At 39.9% G+C, this 16,198-nt stretch overlaps 1 protein-coding gene across 3 annotated transcripts in view; it reads right to left on the reverse strand.

Moving 5' to 3' along the window:
- The window catches only part of INSC (INSC spindle orientation adaptor protein), a 133,621-nt gene that overhangs the window by 108,179 nt on the left and 9,244 nt on the right, over nt 1-16,198 (reverse strand). Inside the window, exon 1 of one of the 3 annotated variants that reach the window (XM_053562571.1) lies at nt 10,154-10,197. The exons of the other annotated variants lie outside the window; for them this stretch is intronic. Within the exon in view, the coding sequence (XP_053418546.1) occupies nt 10,154-10,165 (12 nt within the window). The 5' untranslated portion in view covers nt 10,166-10,197. Of the gene's footprint in view, nt 1-10,153; nt 10,198-16,198 lie in introns of those variants that run through there. 3 annotated transcript variants of the gene reach the window in all.

Below are 16,198 nucleotides of genomic sequence, written 5' to 3' on the forward strand. Positions count from 1 at the left end.
TTTTAATTAATAATTGAACTCCCTCCTTATATAAAAATTCACGGAATTTTTATTTCTGGAAAGATCATAGACCAAACACTCTAAAATGCTTCTCCATAAGAACAACTTCAAAGGATGAATAATGTTGCATTAATGTTTTTAAATACATCACTGATCTGGCAAAAACACAAGAAAGCTGGAAAGACCAAAAGCAGAACCAGGGGTCCTGAGCAAGAATCCAAGGGAGTTTCTTCCCTGAGAACATCTGCTGAATGGTGTAGACTCTGAACTTCTGTTTCATGTGTGTACATGGCTGGGGAGACAAGAAATAAATCCTAGGGACTTCTCAAGGGGAGGAATCAAAGAGAGAAACACAAGACCAGAAACACGGAATAGGGGTAAATGGGAAATAAACCTTCTATACCAAAAGTATCAGCAAGAAAAGTCAAGAATTAATGACCATAGTGTGACTCTCAATTAGGTTTGTGGCCTAAATTTGCATTATCTGTTTGGGAAGGGAGATCAACTAGAGTATTTAGTTCTAAAAGAGGAATCTCTTTGAAACATTTTCAAAGAACATAGGCTATAACATATGGCCAGGTAAATGTGAGAGGGAACAAAATAGAACTTCCATACGTTAAAATACAATAATGAAAATGAAAAACTCACTGGACAAATTAATCACAGATAAAGAAGGGATTTGAGAGAGAGAAAACAGAAGAAAGTATTGAATATGCAGTCCAGAAAAACAAATAGAGAAAGAAAATACGACAGAACTAAAGCTAAGGAACATAGAGGGATGTAGTCTAACAAGCATTTCATCATATTCGCAAAGAAATTAAGAGAGAAAGTGCAGGAAAGTCATATTCAAAGAAATGGTGGCTGAAAATTTTCCCAGAACTGTTGAAAGACAAAACGACTTTCAAATTCAGAATCCAGTGACTTCTAAGCAGGATAAATACAAAAGATATTCACACCCTGAACCACTCATAAGACAAAAGAGCACCAAAGCCAGAGAAGATTTTGGAAGCATCTAAAGGAGAAAGAAAATTAGATAGAAAGACAACCTTAATAGCAATGATGAGTCAAGAAACAACAGTAAAATAGACATATCTAATTACAGAAAATAACTATTCTGAAGTTCTGTATTCAGAAAATTTTTCTTTTAGGAATAAGAGTAAATAAAAGCGTTTTTCAGACAAGTAAAAATCCCATACTAAAGAAACTTCTGAAAGATTTACTTCAGACGGAAAGAATGTAATGTCAAATGGAAGGTTTGAGATATAAGAAGCATGAGCAAACTTATTTGTAACTATGTGGATAAATCCAAACAAACTTTGCCTAGAAGACCTTATTATGTCTCATTTATGAGATAAAGAAAAAAATAAATCTAAAATGTATATAAATTCAGAAGGAGATTACTAAAGTAAGCTAAGTGTTCTAATATTCTATTTGGGAGCAAGGAAAATAGAGATGAAAATTAACTTTAGGCTTGTTAGGTTGTCATTAATGCTATAACATCTGTAGTATTTAACTAAATCAATATACACAAAGAAAGAAATAGCCAATTCCCTCCAACTATGTAGAGGGGGGAAAGTAAATGAATAATAAAGAAAAAGAATATCGACATATAGTGGCTGGGCGCAGTGGCTCACTTTGTCACCTTACCACTTTAGGAGACCAGGCAGGAGATTACTTGAGACCAGGAGTTTGAGACCAACCTGGGCAACACAGCAAGACTCCGTCTTTATGCACAGACCTATAGTCTCGGCTACTTGGGAGATTAAGGCTACTCAAGAGGCTGAGGCAGGAGGATCATTTGAGCCCGGAGTATGAGGTTTCCCTAAACTATGATCATGCCACTGCACTCTAGCCTGGGCAACAGAGTGAGAGTCTGTCTCAAAAACAAAACAAAACAAAAACAATATAATAATCCTAGAAAGGGAAAATGAGCTAATTTACCAGCTATAAGCAGTGATTCTTAAGGGTGAATTACACAGGGGGGAAAGGAAGGAGCATGTGTGTGCTATAGGCTACCACAAAAAATATCCCCAAAGCACCTTAAAGTTCAAGACATCATGAAATATTTACCTAAAGAAATCTCGTGCTGATGTATTTATGTAATACAGAAAAAACTTCAGTGCAATGAGCATTATAGAAACAGAGATTCAATATGTAAAATCAAAAAACTCATCAAAAAGATATAACAATGAGGATATATTTAGTACATGACCTTGAGATATACAAAGTGAAAGGTAATAAAACTTCAAGGAGAAAGAAACTAGTCTATAATCACAAAAATTTATACCCATTTCTGTCACTAAGGGATAGATGGAAGAGAAAAATTATCAGTAAGGATTCAGGAGATTAAAATGGCACATTTAAATTAGATTTACCGTGTAGGAATAGAACACTGCATCAAATGTGTCAGGAAAACACATTCTTTTCAAGTATTCACAAACCATTTTTTTTAATCAATTAGTTTCCAGACCTTAAAGCAAGCCTCAGCATTTCAAAAGATTGGCATTCAATATACTACAGTCTCTACTCCATTATGAATATCCCCATACATCTGGATATTTTTAAACAAACAAGTCATAGGTCAAAGAAGAAATTAGAGCAGAAAGTAAAATATAAACCAGAATGATTATGGAAATGCACATGCAAAAATCATATATCAGGTAGATAAAGTAGAAGAACTTGGAGCAAAAATTACAGACTTAAAGACTTAAGTTAGAAAATAAAATCTGAAATTTACAGGAATTTCTAACTTCTAATAATATAAGAAATTTTTAAAAGAAGAAAAAAATAATCCCAAAGAAAATATCAAAAGGAAAATAGTTAAGATAGGAACAAACATTAAACAAAACACAAAATAAAATATAAATACAAATGATCAATAGAGTAAAAGTTGGGTTTTGAAGATATAAATAAAATAAACAAACTTCTAGTAAGATCAGAAAAATTAGAAAAAAGTGGAAACAAACAATATTAGCAATAAGAGGTTTATTATTACACATGCAGCAGAGACAAGAAAATATTATGTAATATTGAAAACATAAACAAAATTAATACCTTAAAAAATACAATTTACCAAAATTGACTCAAGAAAAAAATAGACCTATAACCACTGAATGAATTCATCAACAGTTTAAAAATCTTCCTATAAAGAAAACATGAGGCCCAGAGAAGTTCATAAATGAATTTATATAATTCAAAAAAGAGAGAGAGAAAGAAAAGAAAAAACACATTTCAGTTGATTTTATGATGCTCACATCATAAAGTATCATCGAAAAGAAATATATAGGCCAATCTCACATATGAATACTGATAAAGATATACTAAACAAAAATATATTAACAAACAAAATACAGCAATATATCATGAATAAATTGCATTAAGCCTAAAAATACATAGTTATTTTAACATTAGAAAGCAGATTAATGCAACTCACCACATTAATAAGCTAAAGAAGAAAAAAAGTATGATCATCTCAATAGATAAATAAAAGTAATTTGATAAAATTCAACATCCATTCATAATAAAAACCTTTTAACAAATTAGGAATAGAAGGGACCTCCCTTAAACTGATTAAAGGGCATCTACCAAGACAGAATATACACCATGAAAAATACAGTGAATGGTGACATGTTGAAAGCATTTCCCAGGACAGCAGAAACAAAATAAAGATAGCCCACTCTCACTAACTTCTATTCACTACTGTATTTGAGATCTTAGCTAATATGGAAAGAAAAAGATGTATGTGAATGGGAAGAAACAAAACTGTCATTATTTGCAGTTGATGTGCTTTTCCATAGAGCTACCATATTGCTGGCACACAACGGCACACAGCTGGGGCATTGAGTGGATGCTGAAGCTGGTCTCAGCTGTGCTCACCAGCCACACACCCTACACAGGGCTGTATTAACCAGGATTGGTTCACTGGGACAAGTCAAGTGTCCATGGATTGGTGTTTCCCCAAACACAGTAACATTCTCTAATCCTCATAAAAATGTCATAGCAATGCATCCTTGTTGTCTATGCAGAAAACCCAAAAATATCTACAAATAAGTTATTTTAATTCATAAAAGAGCTCAGAGAGTTGGCTGGAAATGAATATACAAAAATTAAGTGTAGTCCTAGCACCAGCACAAACATAGAGTAAAATTCAGAGGAGAGGTCACTAACAAGAGCAATAAAAATGTAAAATGCAAAAACTTAAACTTAGCATGTCCAAAATTCTCTTGGCATAATATAAGGCCCTTGTGGAGAAAATTATAAAATATTATTAAGAGATATTGAGGAAGGCCAAGCTACATTAAGAAATAGTTCATGTATATGAAATATCATGTTCACAAGAAGTAAATGTCAATTCATGAAAAACTAGTCTGTAGATTCAGTGCAATTTCTTTTTTGTTTTTCAGATTATTATGAGGGTACAATTAGGTTACAATGTTTTCATTTGTTAGATAGAGTTCCTGTGCAATTCTAATCAAATACCCACAGGATGTTTTCTTAGAACTTCACAAGTTGAATCTGAAATATAAAGCCAAGATACTCCTGAAAAAAAATATTGAGAGATCTTTTCCTACCAGATAATAAAACCTTTTTAAAAATAATAAAAACAATTTGATATTCACCCTGCAATGAACTTAGAGAATGAAATGGCAAGCCCCAAAATAGACCCAAGCAACTAGCTAAACTTAACTAATGAGATAAGATGGGGAGAGAGAGGGTGACAGATTCAGAGCTCAGACGCACACATCCCAAACCACACATGGAAAATAAATGAGGTTTGGGGAGGTGGTTGAAGCTCCTGCCTAGTGTGAGAGAAGAGAGCTCCTTCTTGCTTATGCCTTTCTACCCTTGAGGTTCCCTCTTGGCCCAGGGCAAAGAGCTGGCTGTACTGAGCAGAAGAAAAACAACCTAAAAGGGTTACTTTAAGAGTTCATTTCTGCATCCAAAAAGAGCCAATCCAACTTCAGGATCAAGCAGATGAAAGTTTCTAAACAATTTTGTATGGAATCAGAAAAAACCTCGAGTAGCCAAGACATTTACTCAGAAATAACAACAAAGCAGGAGGAATTACTCTACCAGACCTCAGACTATGCTATAAATCGATAGTGATCAAAACAGCATGGTATTGGCACAAAAACAGAGAGGTAGATGTCTAGAACAAAATAGAGAACCAAGATATGAACCCAGTTACTTACCGTTATTTGATCTTTGATAAGCCAATTAAAAACATTCAATGGGGAAAAGATTCCCTATTTAACAAATGGTGCTGGGTGAACTGGCTGGCGACCTGTAGAAGACTGAAACTGGACCCACACCTTTCACCTTTAACACAGATAGACTCTCACTGGATTAAAGATTTAAACTTAAGACATGAAACTATAAAAATACTAGAAGATAGTGCAGGGAAAACTCTTGAAGAAATCAGCCTGGGTGAGTATTTTATGAGGAGGACCCCCAGGGCAATTGAAGCAGCATCAAAAATGCACTACTGGGACCTGATCAAACTAAAAAGCTTCTGCACAGCCAAGAACACGGTAAGTAAAGCAAGCAGACAGCCCTCAGAATGGGAGAAGATATTTGCAGTTTATGTCTCCGACAAAGGTTTAATAACCAGAATCCACAGAGAATGTATTAATAAGAAAAGAACACGTGATCTCATCTCAGGCTGGGCAAGGGACTTGAAGAGAAACTTCTCTGAAGAAGATAGGCCCACAGCCTATAGACACATGAAAAAATGCTCATCATCCTTAATCATCAGAGAAATGCAAATCAAAACTACTTTGAGATATCATCTAACTCCAGTAAGATTAGCCCACGTCACAAAATCTGGTATATGTATACCATGGAATATTATGCAGCCTTAAAGAAAGATGGAGACTTTACCTCTTTCATGTTTACATGGATGGAGCTGGAACATATTCTTCTTAGTAAAGTATCTCAAAAATGGAAGAAAAAGTATCCAATGTACTCAGCCCTACTATGAAACTAATTTATGGCTTTCATATGAAAGCTATAACCGGGAGAAGATATTTGCAGGTTATGTCTCCGACAAAGGTTTAATAACCAGAATCCACAGAGAACTCAAACGCATTGGCAAGAAAAGAACAAGGGATCCCATCGCAAGCTGGGCAAGGTACTTGAAGAGAAACTTCTCTGAAGAAGACAGGCGCACGGCCTTCAGACATATGAAAAAATGCTCATCATTTTTAATCATCAGAGAAATGCAAATCAATACTACTTTGAGATATCATCTAACTCCAGTGAGACTAGCCTATATCACAAAATCCCAAGACCAGAGATGTTGGCATGGATGTGGAGAAAAGGGAACACTTTTGCACTGCTGGTGGGAATGCAAATTAATACATTCCTTTTGGAAAGAGATATGGAGAACACTTAGAGATCTAAAAATAGATCTTCCATTCAATCCTGTAATCCCTCTACTGGGCATATACCCAGAAGACCAAAAATCACACCATAACAAAGATATTTGTACCAGAATGTTTATTGCAGCCCAATTCATAATTGCTAAGTCATGGAAAAAGCCCAAGTGCCCATCGATCCACGAATGGATTAATAAATTGTGGTATATGTACACCATGGAATACTATGCAGCCTTAAAAAAAGATGGAGACTTTACCTCTTTCATGTTTACATGGATGGAGCTGGAACATATTCTTCTTAGTAAAGTGTCTCAAGAATGGAAGAAAAAGTATCCAATGTACTCAGCCCTATAAAAACTAATTTATAGCTTTCATATGAAAGCTATAACCCAAGTATAACTTAAGAATATGGGGAAAGGGGAAAGGGAGGGGAGGGGATGAGGAAGGATGGGTGGAGGGAGGGTAAATGGTGGGACCACACCTACGGTGCATCTTAGAATGGGTACAGGTGAAACTTACTAAATGCAGAATATAAACATCTGAAGACAATAACTAAGAAAATGCCATGAAGGCTGTGTTAACCAGTTCTATGAAAATATTTCAAATTGTATATAAAACCAGCACATTGTACCCTATGATTGCATTAATGTACAAGCTATTTAATTTTTTTAAAAAAGGGAAGGGAAGGTTTAAAAGGCTTCGGGTTTGGCCCCACACCCTTCGCTACCTGCTAAAACGGCAGATGGCAGGGCAGGATAGTTGGTAACAGCCACTGCAGAGGACCCTCTGCTGACCTGACCTGTGCATCTCTAGGCACAGGGGTCAGCCCAACCCTCATCACTGGGCCCTAGTGGGTGAGGCTGCCCCAGGCTAAGAGCAACCTTCCCTAGTACAGGTATGTTGTGGCAGGTGCTCTCATCTTCTGTCACCTAGTGAATACCACAATCCGTATCCCATGCAATCCTTACAATGCCCTTCTCAAACTCAAAGAGTGACCAAAAAAAGTACAAACCAGCATCCAGGAAAGCTGCAGCCTAGTCTTAGCTCTGCCAGGTAGTAACTGTATGACCTTCCTCAAGGTCTCTCTTTAGGTCTCTCTTTTCATGTGCAAATTAGCAATAGTATTACATATTTGGTTACTTGACACAGCCATGCCGATCAAAACATAATAATGGATATGACACTATGATACTGCTTTGTTTCCCTATCTGATACCATGAAAATAGAAGGGATTCTTTAGGCAATGTAGACTCTTAAAAGACCCAAATGAATGAACCCATTAAGGTGAAATATCAGACAAAGTGAAAAATGAACCCTGGACCAAGATAGAAATCAGGAAGTTAAGGTGCTAACCAAAATTCTGTTGGCATAATGTAAGCAGGAAATGTGAGAAATTATCCAGGACAGGTCCTCAGGAACTGTCTTTTCTAACCCTATAATTTACACAAAAGGAAACTGAGGCCCAGAAAGGCCAAGTGATTTGTCCAAGTCATACAGCAAATCTGTGGCTGAACCAAGAATAGAACCCAAGTTCTTTACTTTTTTTTTTTTCTCTATTTTTAGTAGCAATAGGGGTCTCACTCTTGCTCAGGCTGGTCTCAAACTAGTGAGCTCAAGCAATCTGCCATCCTTGGCCTCCCTGCGTGTTAGGATTATAGGAATGAGCCACTGTGCCTGGCCAGAACTCAAGTTCTTTCCAGCTCCCCACTAAGATTTTGTGTAAAACCTGACCTGGTCCATAATTGCTACCCTGAAGGGCATGATGACCCCATAACTGAAGAAAATACCACTCCCTTCCCTAGGGTGTTCACCAAGGGACATGAAACAGGGGGCACTTACTGTCCTGTGCCTACAAGTTAGCTTGCTCACAAGTATAACTCACTCTCTCAGTGTGGAAATCACTCTGCCAACTCTACAGCACAAGACAAAGAGGATGTGTTGACTAAAAGCTTAAGAACCAATTACCCACCCGGCACTGATGCAAACCCTGCGTTCCGGGCTGATAAGATCTACAGCCCAAATCTCGAAGACTTTTCAAGAAATTATCTGCAGCCTCAGCCCTCCCCACCAGGATCCTGAACACAGGGATGGAGGCACAGCAAAGGACATTTCCACCTGAAATCTTGCTGTTGCAGTCGGCAGGGAGATACTATTTTTTTTTTTGTAGAGACAGAGTCTCACTGTACCGCCCTCGGGTAGAGTGCCGTGGCGTCACACGGCTCACAGCAACCTCTAACTCTTGGGCTTACGCGATTCTCCTGCCTCAGCCTCCCGAGCAGCTGGGACTACAGGCGCCCGCCACAACGCCTGGCTATTTTTTTGTTGCAGTTTGGCCGGGGCTGGGTTTGAACCCGCCACCCTCGGTACATGGGGCCGGCGCCCTACTCACTGAGCCACAGGTGCCGCCCAGGAGATACTATTTTTAAAGAAGTGGCCTTCAGCTCCTTGGAACAGCAGGGAAACAAATAAGTAGGTTTGGTGAAGTCCCTGGGGGCCCAGCCTCAGGCCAGCCAAGCGCTGGATTCAAGCCTCAGATATGCATCCCAAGTGCCCTCCAAGGTCTGTTGGATTCTCTGCTTCTCTCCGCATCTCTCTGCTCTCTCTCTTTCTCATCAGGGGCTGTCTCCTCTTGCAGTGACCTCAGACACAGGACACCCCATCTCCTCTCCCTCTCTGCACCTTCATGGCAGTCACCTTCATGGCAGCAGCCCCCTTTAATCACCCAAATTCTTGCCTGTTAGTGAGACTTTGCCAAGGGTTCTGCCCATAACTGAGGTAGAAACTGATCACAGGCCAAGTCACATGAATACACAAGAGGTCCAGAGCCAGGCTCTACTCCTTCTGATCCACTGATCTGCTCTGAGACCAGCCTAACATCCTGCCTTTGTCTAGGTCAAGAGGGGAGACCGTGAGGTCCTAGGGGTCGGATGGAGAGTCTGCTGTGTATCAAGCCCAGCTAGATGACAGAGAAGGAGATGAATACAACAATCTTCTTCTTCTTAGAATTTCCTCTTCCATTGAAAGAGATATGTAAATGCATAATTAAATAAAACAGAATTCCTCCAGCATGAGTTCAGTGAAATGCTTGACCTTTCTCTGTCACAAATGCTCTATCTGGACTTGGATAATTTATGCTCCTTCTCTGGGCCTCCAGTTTCCCATCTATAAGAGTAGAGGGCTGGATTAGATGAGGTCCCACTCTGAATCCCCATGTTCCTACAGTCAAATGGCCCTCCTCCCAGAAGCTTCCAAAAGAGTCACTCATGGCCAGAGGCCAGACCCAATCCATTTTCTCTACTTGCTCTATCCAGGCCCCTGCCTGCTCTATGTTCTTTGCTCAAAGGCTTCTTCCAGGTTATAAGAGAAATGTAGGGTTTGTCCCAGTGACTGCCACTCCCAGCTCCTGGAGCTGTGTTAGCCATTAGCACCACCTGCATCCCTGCCCACCGTGCATCCGGGACCTGCCCTCACACTCCCCCTACCTCAGGGCTCCTGCTGACCATCAGGCCATCAGGCTCACACAAGGTGACAGTCTTCTTGCTGGCCCCCTAGCCACCAACCTGTCCCTTCTCATTCTGTTAGTTTCAGCCTCTTACAACAGAGTCCTCATTGTAACATCTCCTTGAAAACTTGACTCTGTAAAATCTTTCAGCTCAGATCTGAACCCCTTGCTTCAGGACAAGTTTCCTGTTACTCTTCAGGACTGACTTGCCCCCCCACCCCCACCCCACCCCGCCAAGATTCAGCTTAAATGTGACCTCCAAGCAGAAACTTACTCTGCTCTCCATGGGGCTCCTAAAGCACTTAAGTGTTGACAACATTCACCTTATGCTGGCCGGGGCCTGATTGGTTTGATTACTGACTGGTAATCGCTTATGGGTGCATCGTGTCTGCTTTCAAGTACCAAAGTTCCACAAGAATATGCCCAGTCAGCATCTGGCACAGAGCTCTATAGGTAACAGGTAAAGACTTGTTAAGGCAATAAAGATAGCTGGAAGATCACAGGGAGACTGAAGGAGTGGATGGATAGTGAGGAGGGCCTCATACCCAAGCAGTGTTACATAGACATTTGCAGAATAAAAAATAAATGAATGAGTGAACATTGGTCCCAGACAGCCACCATCACCTCTCACCAAAACTACTACAATAGGCTCCTGTCTCCTCTCTCTTTCTCCCCTTTCCAACAGTCCATTATCTTCATAGCAGCCACAGAATGTCATTTCTCTGCTCAAAACCTTCCAAAGTCGACCATATCATTCGGATTAAAACCCAGAGTCCTCCAGGTAATCTACAGAGCCTTTGTAACCCATCCCTCAGGTCACCATACTGACTCAACTCCTCCAACTTTCCCCATCTCTCACTCCACTCCAGTCACACCAACCTCCACATCCTTTCTCAAACAAGCCTCAGGGCCTTTGCTCTTGTGACCCTCTTTATCTGACTCCTCCCCCTGTATTCACAGAGCTTGCACTTTCCCTTCCTCCTGGCCTCTGCAGAAATGTCTGCTCACTGGGAGAAATCAAGAATTCCTCTTGATTCTGAATAATGTACAATCCCCTCCCACCGCTGGAACTCTCTCACTATTCTTCCTTTTTCTCCATAGCATTCACCATTTTGTTCGCTACCCTGTGCACTGTCTGCCTTAACAATACGAAGAACAAATCATATGAGGGCATGACATTTGTGTGTTGCCTATGCTGTATCTGCAATGCCAAGAGCAAAATACCTGACACATGTTAGGTGCTAAGTAGATAATTGTTGAATGAATGAGTGAGTGAGGGAATGAGTGAATGAGTCTGTAACTTAGACCCTCGTCACCTTTGGGCATTTTTCCAAGATGCTCTTATCTGATGTGGTTGCCATTGTCCTATGTCTGCTCAGTTCCAGCCCCATCTGCTGCCACAGCAGATGGACAGCATGCATTCTGGAGAGCTCTTTATAAATGACAACCCTCAGAGAACTGAAAGAGCAATTCTCGGGGGCGGGGCCAGGATTAGTCCATGGCTGGGTTTTTAAATGCCACGTTATAAAATCTTGCTATACCACCCTTCCCCCAGCCTCTCTGCAAATTCCACAGGGTTAAAGTGCAATCATAGTTTAAAACAAAGAAGAAAACAGTAGTGCTCATAGGGAACTATGGTTTCTTTTTCTCCTTTGGGCCTGAGCCCCTAGCACTTCTGCAGAGCCCAGCATCCACCTGACATCTGTCTGATCAAGGATCCTAATTCCTTCATCACCACTGAAAGAGGAGAAGCCAGAAAAACAGGAAGTAAGACAAGAGGAATAAGTGTGGCCAATTCTGGTCGCCACTCTTCCTGCTAATAGTCTGCAATCACATATGGCCCAGCACTCAACCAGCACAGTGACAATTCCCACCCCAATGGTCTCCTCACCTGGGATTCTGAGATGTGAGGGCACAGGAAAGAGGGATAAAGGAGAAGGGGTAAGGGACACCCATCAGCCTTGAGTCCTGTTATAAATCTAACATACTTTCTTGTTTGGATGGATAGGTGGGTATCTATGGTCAGGCAGTGGGGAGGTAAGTCACTGAATGGAGATGAAATAGGAAGTTGAGTGAGTGAGTGAGGAATGAGAGAGTGAATGAGCCAGAGGGATAGGATGGGCTGCTCTGTCCTAGTTCTGATGACACCTCTGCAGGGATGGCTCACTGAACCATATCTTCAATACACTCTCTATGCTCTCTTTTAGCCCTAAGTCTAGTGCACTTTCAGGGGTTGGAAGGAGATTTTCAGCTCCTGACCATTGTGGTTCATGCAAGTAACTGTCAAGCTCCAAGGGGCCTTCTTGGGTTTATAAAGATCTTTCATATAAGCAGCCAAGGAGCCAAGTCAGGACCACCTGGAGACCCCACCTACCTCCGATATCCTTTACAAACCAGGGACAGGGGTAGATGGACAAGCCATAGCTCAGGAATGCTTACTCATCTCCTCCAGGGAGTTCCTTAGAATCATCCTGGAATTGTGTGTCACTTATCACCAGCCCCCACAAAGCTTGTGAGTGACAGCCTAATTTGTTTGCCCAAAAGATGGTAAGGTTCTTGTGGGGTAGACATGGCTGATAGGCACCTCAAATGTAACATGTCCCAAAATGAATGGTCATCATTGTCCTCCTCAATCTACTCCTCTCTTAGAATTTTTGTTCCATTGAATGGATCATCATCTCTTTGGTTGCTCAGCTCATAAAATTTCATTCATTCACACAATATATACTTGTTATATCATCAGTAATGTGGTATCTGCTACATAAAGCAGTAAACAAAACCAGACATGGTCCTGGCCCTCACAGAACTCATCATCAAATTTAGGAGGTAAACACTAATTATTAAATAAATGTAAAATTCAACTATTATAAAACCTCAAAAGAAGTACATGGTATTGCAAAGCTTTATAAAATTGGATTTGAACTAGTCATAAAGATGATGAAAGTGACATTGAGTTGAGAATTCTAACTCATTCTAAGAGCATTCTAAGCAGAGGAACAGCAAACGCAAACACCTATAGTAGGAGGGAGCCTAACAAGACTGAGGGACCGAGCCTGAGCTGAGACCAGTGTGTCAGGGAGACCAAGGGAGTATTGTGTGGAGAGATGTAGGAGACGGACCAGGCAAGCAAGATATTGTAGAACTTAATGAAGAGTTTTGTCTTTATCTTAATGGTTAATAGGAAGCAACTAAGATTTTTAACAAAGGAAAATGAGATGAACAGAATTCTGTTATAAAAGGCATTCTGGCTGCTATGTGGGGAACAAATTGGGAGCGGAGCCAACAAAGATGTAGGAGGCCCACTTAGAGGGCTCTTGTGGTACTCCAGGAAGGGAAGAGGGATACTTGAGATGCTAGAGGAGAGGAAGAGAAGTGATGGATGTGAGAGATACTTATAAGACAATAGCAATAGGATATGGGGATGGACTGGATATGAGTTCTGAGGGAGAGAGGTGTTGGGGGCTATTGCCAAGTCTCTCTGACTCATGCAGCGGCATGGATGAAGAAGCCATATGGGGAGATGGGAGATAACTGAAGAGAAACAGGTATGAAAAGGGTAGTGCAGAGGAAGAATGCCAGAAATTCCATTTTGAACCTGCTGAATTTGAGAGGCCTTTGAGACATAAGCCTGGGACTTCCCTCAATTTTTTCATCTTCCCCATTTTTCTGCATTCATCAGTCATCATGTCCCATAGATCCCGTCTCCTGTCTGTTCAGACTTAATTCAGTCCCTGGTAATTACAGCCTGGATAATTACAACACTCTCCAGACTCTGTTTCCAATGTACCCACCTCACGCTTTAGGACCTTATAAATAAGGACCCTTATAAATAAGAAGCCCAGCCCTCTCTAACCACCCAGTCTAAAGTACTCCTACCCTATTGCTCTCCATCTCAGTCGTTTGGGTTTTTTTCTTCTAAAAATGCATAACAAATTACTGTATTTGTTTATAATAGAAATAAGCACACATATATGTCCTAGGTCTGTTTGCTAAGAAACAACTTCATAACACACTCATAACAAGCACATGTAGCCTCCAGATCTTGATTTCTAAATACCATTATCCACTAAAAGAATCCAAGGATCCTTTGACAAATGGCTGATTCTAGACATGGAGCAAGGAAAGACAAATGAGCCTATAACTTGTTGCTACAGCAGATAGTAAGAAAGCTGTCATAGAATCACAGAGATAAGTCAAAAAGAAGCAGAAGCCTGTTCTCAGCACCTCCCACTGATAAAATCTGGGGCAATCGTAACACCAAAATAAAATAGAGATAGAAATTTATTATTATCAAATATGCAAATAAATGTGATACATCGTATCAACAGAACAAAGGGCAAAAACCATATGATCACTTCAATTAATGCTGAAAAAGCATTTGATAAAATTCAAAATCCCTTCATGATAAAAAGAAAAACCCTCAAAAAAACGGGACATAAAAGGAACTTACCTCAACACAATAAAAGCCATATATGACAGACCCACAGCTAGTATCATATTGAATGAGGAAAATGTGAAAACCTTTCCTCAAAGATCTGGAAAGAGACAAGGATGCCCACTTTTACCATTGTTACTCAACACAGTACTAGAAGTTCTGCCTAGAGCAATCAGACAAGAGAAAGAAATAAAGGGCATCCAAATTGGAAAAGAAAATGTCAAATCATCCTTGTTTATGGAAAGTACGATCTTATATCTAGAGAAACCTAACGACTTCACCAAAAAATTTAGAACTCATAAACATATTCAGTAAAGTTTCATGATAACAAATTAACATACAAAAAACAGAAGCATTTCTATATGCCAACAGTAAACAATCTGAAAAAGAAACCAAAAAAGTAATCCCATTTGCAACATCCACAAATAAAATAAAATACCTAGGAATAAACTTAACCAAAGAAGTGAAACTATAAATTATTGACGGAAGAAATCGAAAAGGACACAAAAAATGGAAAGATATTCCATTCTCATGGATTGGAAGCATCAATATCATTAAAATAGCCATACTACTGAAGTCAATCTACAGATTCAACACAGTTTCCATGAAAATACCAATGACAGTCTTTACAGATACACAAAAATATTAAATTTACATGGAACCATGAAAGACCCAGAGTAGCCAAAACCATCCTGAGCAAAAAGAACAAAACTGAAGGAACCACAGTACCTGACTTCAAAATATCCTTCAGAGCTGTCATATCCCAAACAGAAGGCTACTGGCATAAAAACAGACACAGAGACCAATGGAACAGAATAGAAAATCCAGAAATAAATCCACATATCTAGAGTGAACTTATTTTTGACAAAGGTGCCAAGAACATACATTGGGGGAAAGAATAGTCTCTTCAGCACGGGAAAACTGAACATCTATGCACAAAAGAAGGAAACTAGACCCTTATCTTTCATGACAGAAAAAAGTTAAATCAAAATGGATTGAAAACTTGAATCCAAGACATGAAACTATGATACTACTAAAGAAAAATATTGGGGAAATGCTCCAGGACATTGGTCTGGGCAACGATTCCTTATAGTTACCAAAGCACAGGCAACCAAAGCAAAGTTAGACAAATGGGATTACATCAGGCTAAAAAGCTACTGCGCAGTAAAGGAAACAACAGGGTGAAGAGACAACCCACAGAATTTCAAATATATTTGAAAACTACCCATCTGGCGAGAGATTAATAACTACGAACATGTAAGAGACTCCAAGACTCAATATTTAAAAATCAAATAATCTGATTAAAAAGTGGGCAAAGGATCTGAATGAATAGACATTTCTCAAAAGAAGACATACAATTGGCCAACATGTGTATGAAAAAATGCTCACCATCATTAGTTATCAGAGATATGCAAATAAAAACTATAATGAGATATCATCTTACCCCAGTTAAAATGGCTTTTATCAAAAAGATAAGCAATAACAGGCTCAGCGCCCATAGCAGTGGCCAGGGCGCCAGCCACATACACCAAAAGCTAGCAGGTTCAAACCTGGCCTGGGCCAGCTAAATAACAATGACAACTACAACACATAGTAGCCAAGCATTGTGGTGGGTGCCTGTAGTCCCAGCTATTTGGAAGGCTGAGGCAAGAGAATCACTTAAGCCCAAGTGGGGAGGTTGCTATGAGCTGTGGCGCCATGGCACTCTACTGAGGGCGACATAGTGAGACTGTCTCAAAAAAAAAAAGATAGGGAATAAGGAATGCTTGCGAGATGTGGGGGATGGGAAACCCTCATACACTGTTGGTGAGAATGTATAAAACATTAGTACAACCACTATGGAGAACAGTATGGAGGTGCCTCAAAAACCTAAAACTAGAACTA

This window comes from Nycticebus coucang, chromosome 14, assembly GCF_027406575.1.
Source record: "Nycticebus coucang isolate mNycCou1 chromosome 14, mNycCou1.pri, whole genome shotgun sequence".
NCBI classification, from domain to species: Eukaryota; Metazoa; Chordata; class Mammalia; order Primates; family Lorisidae; genus Nycticebus; species Nycticebus coucang.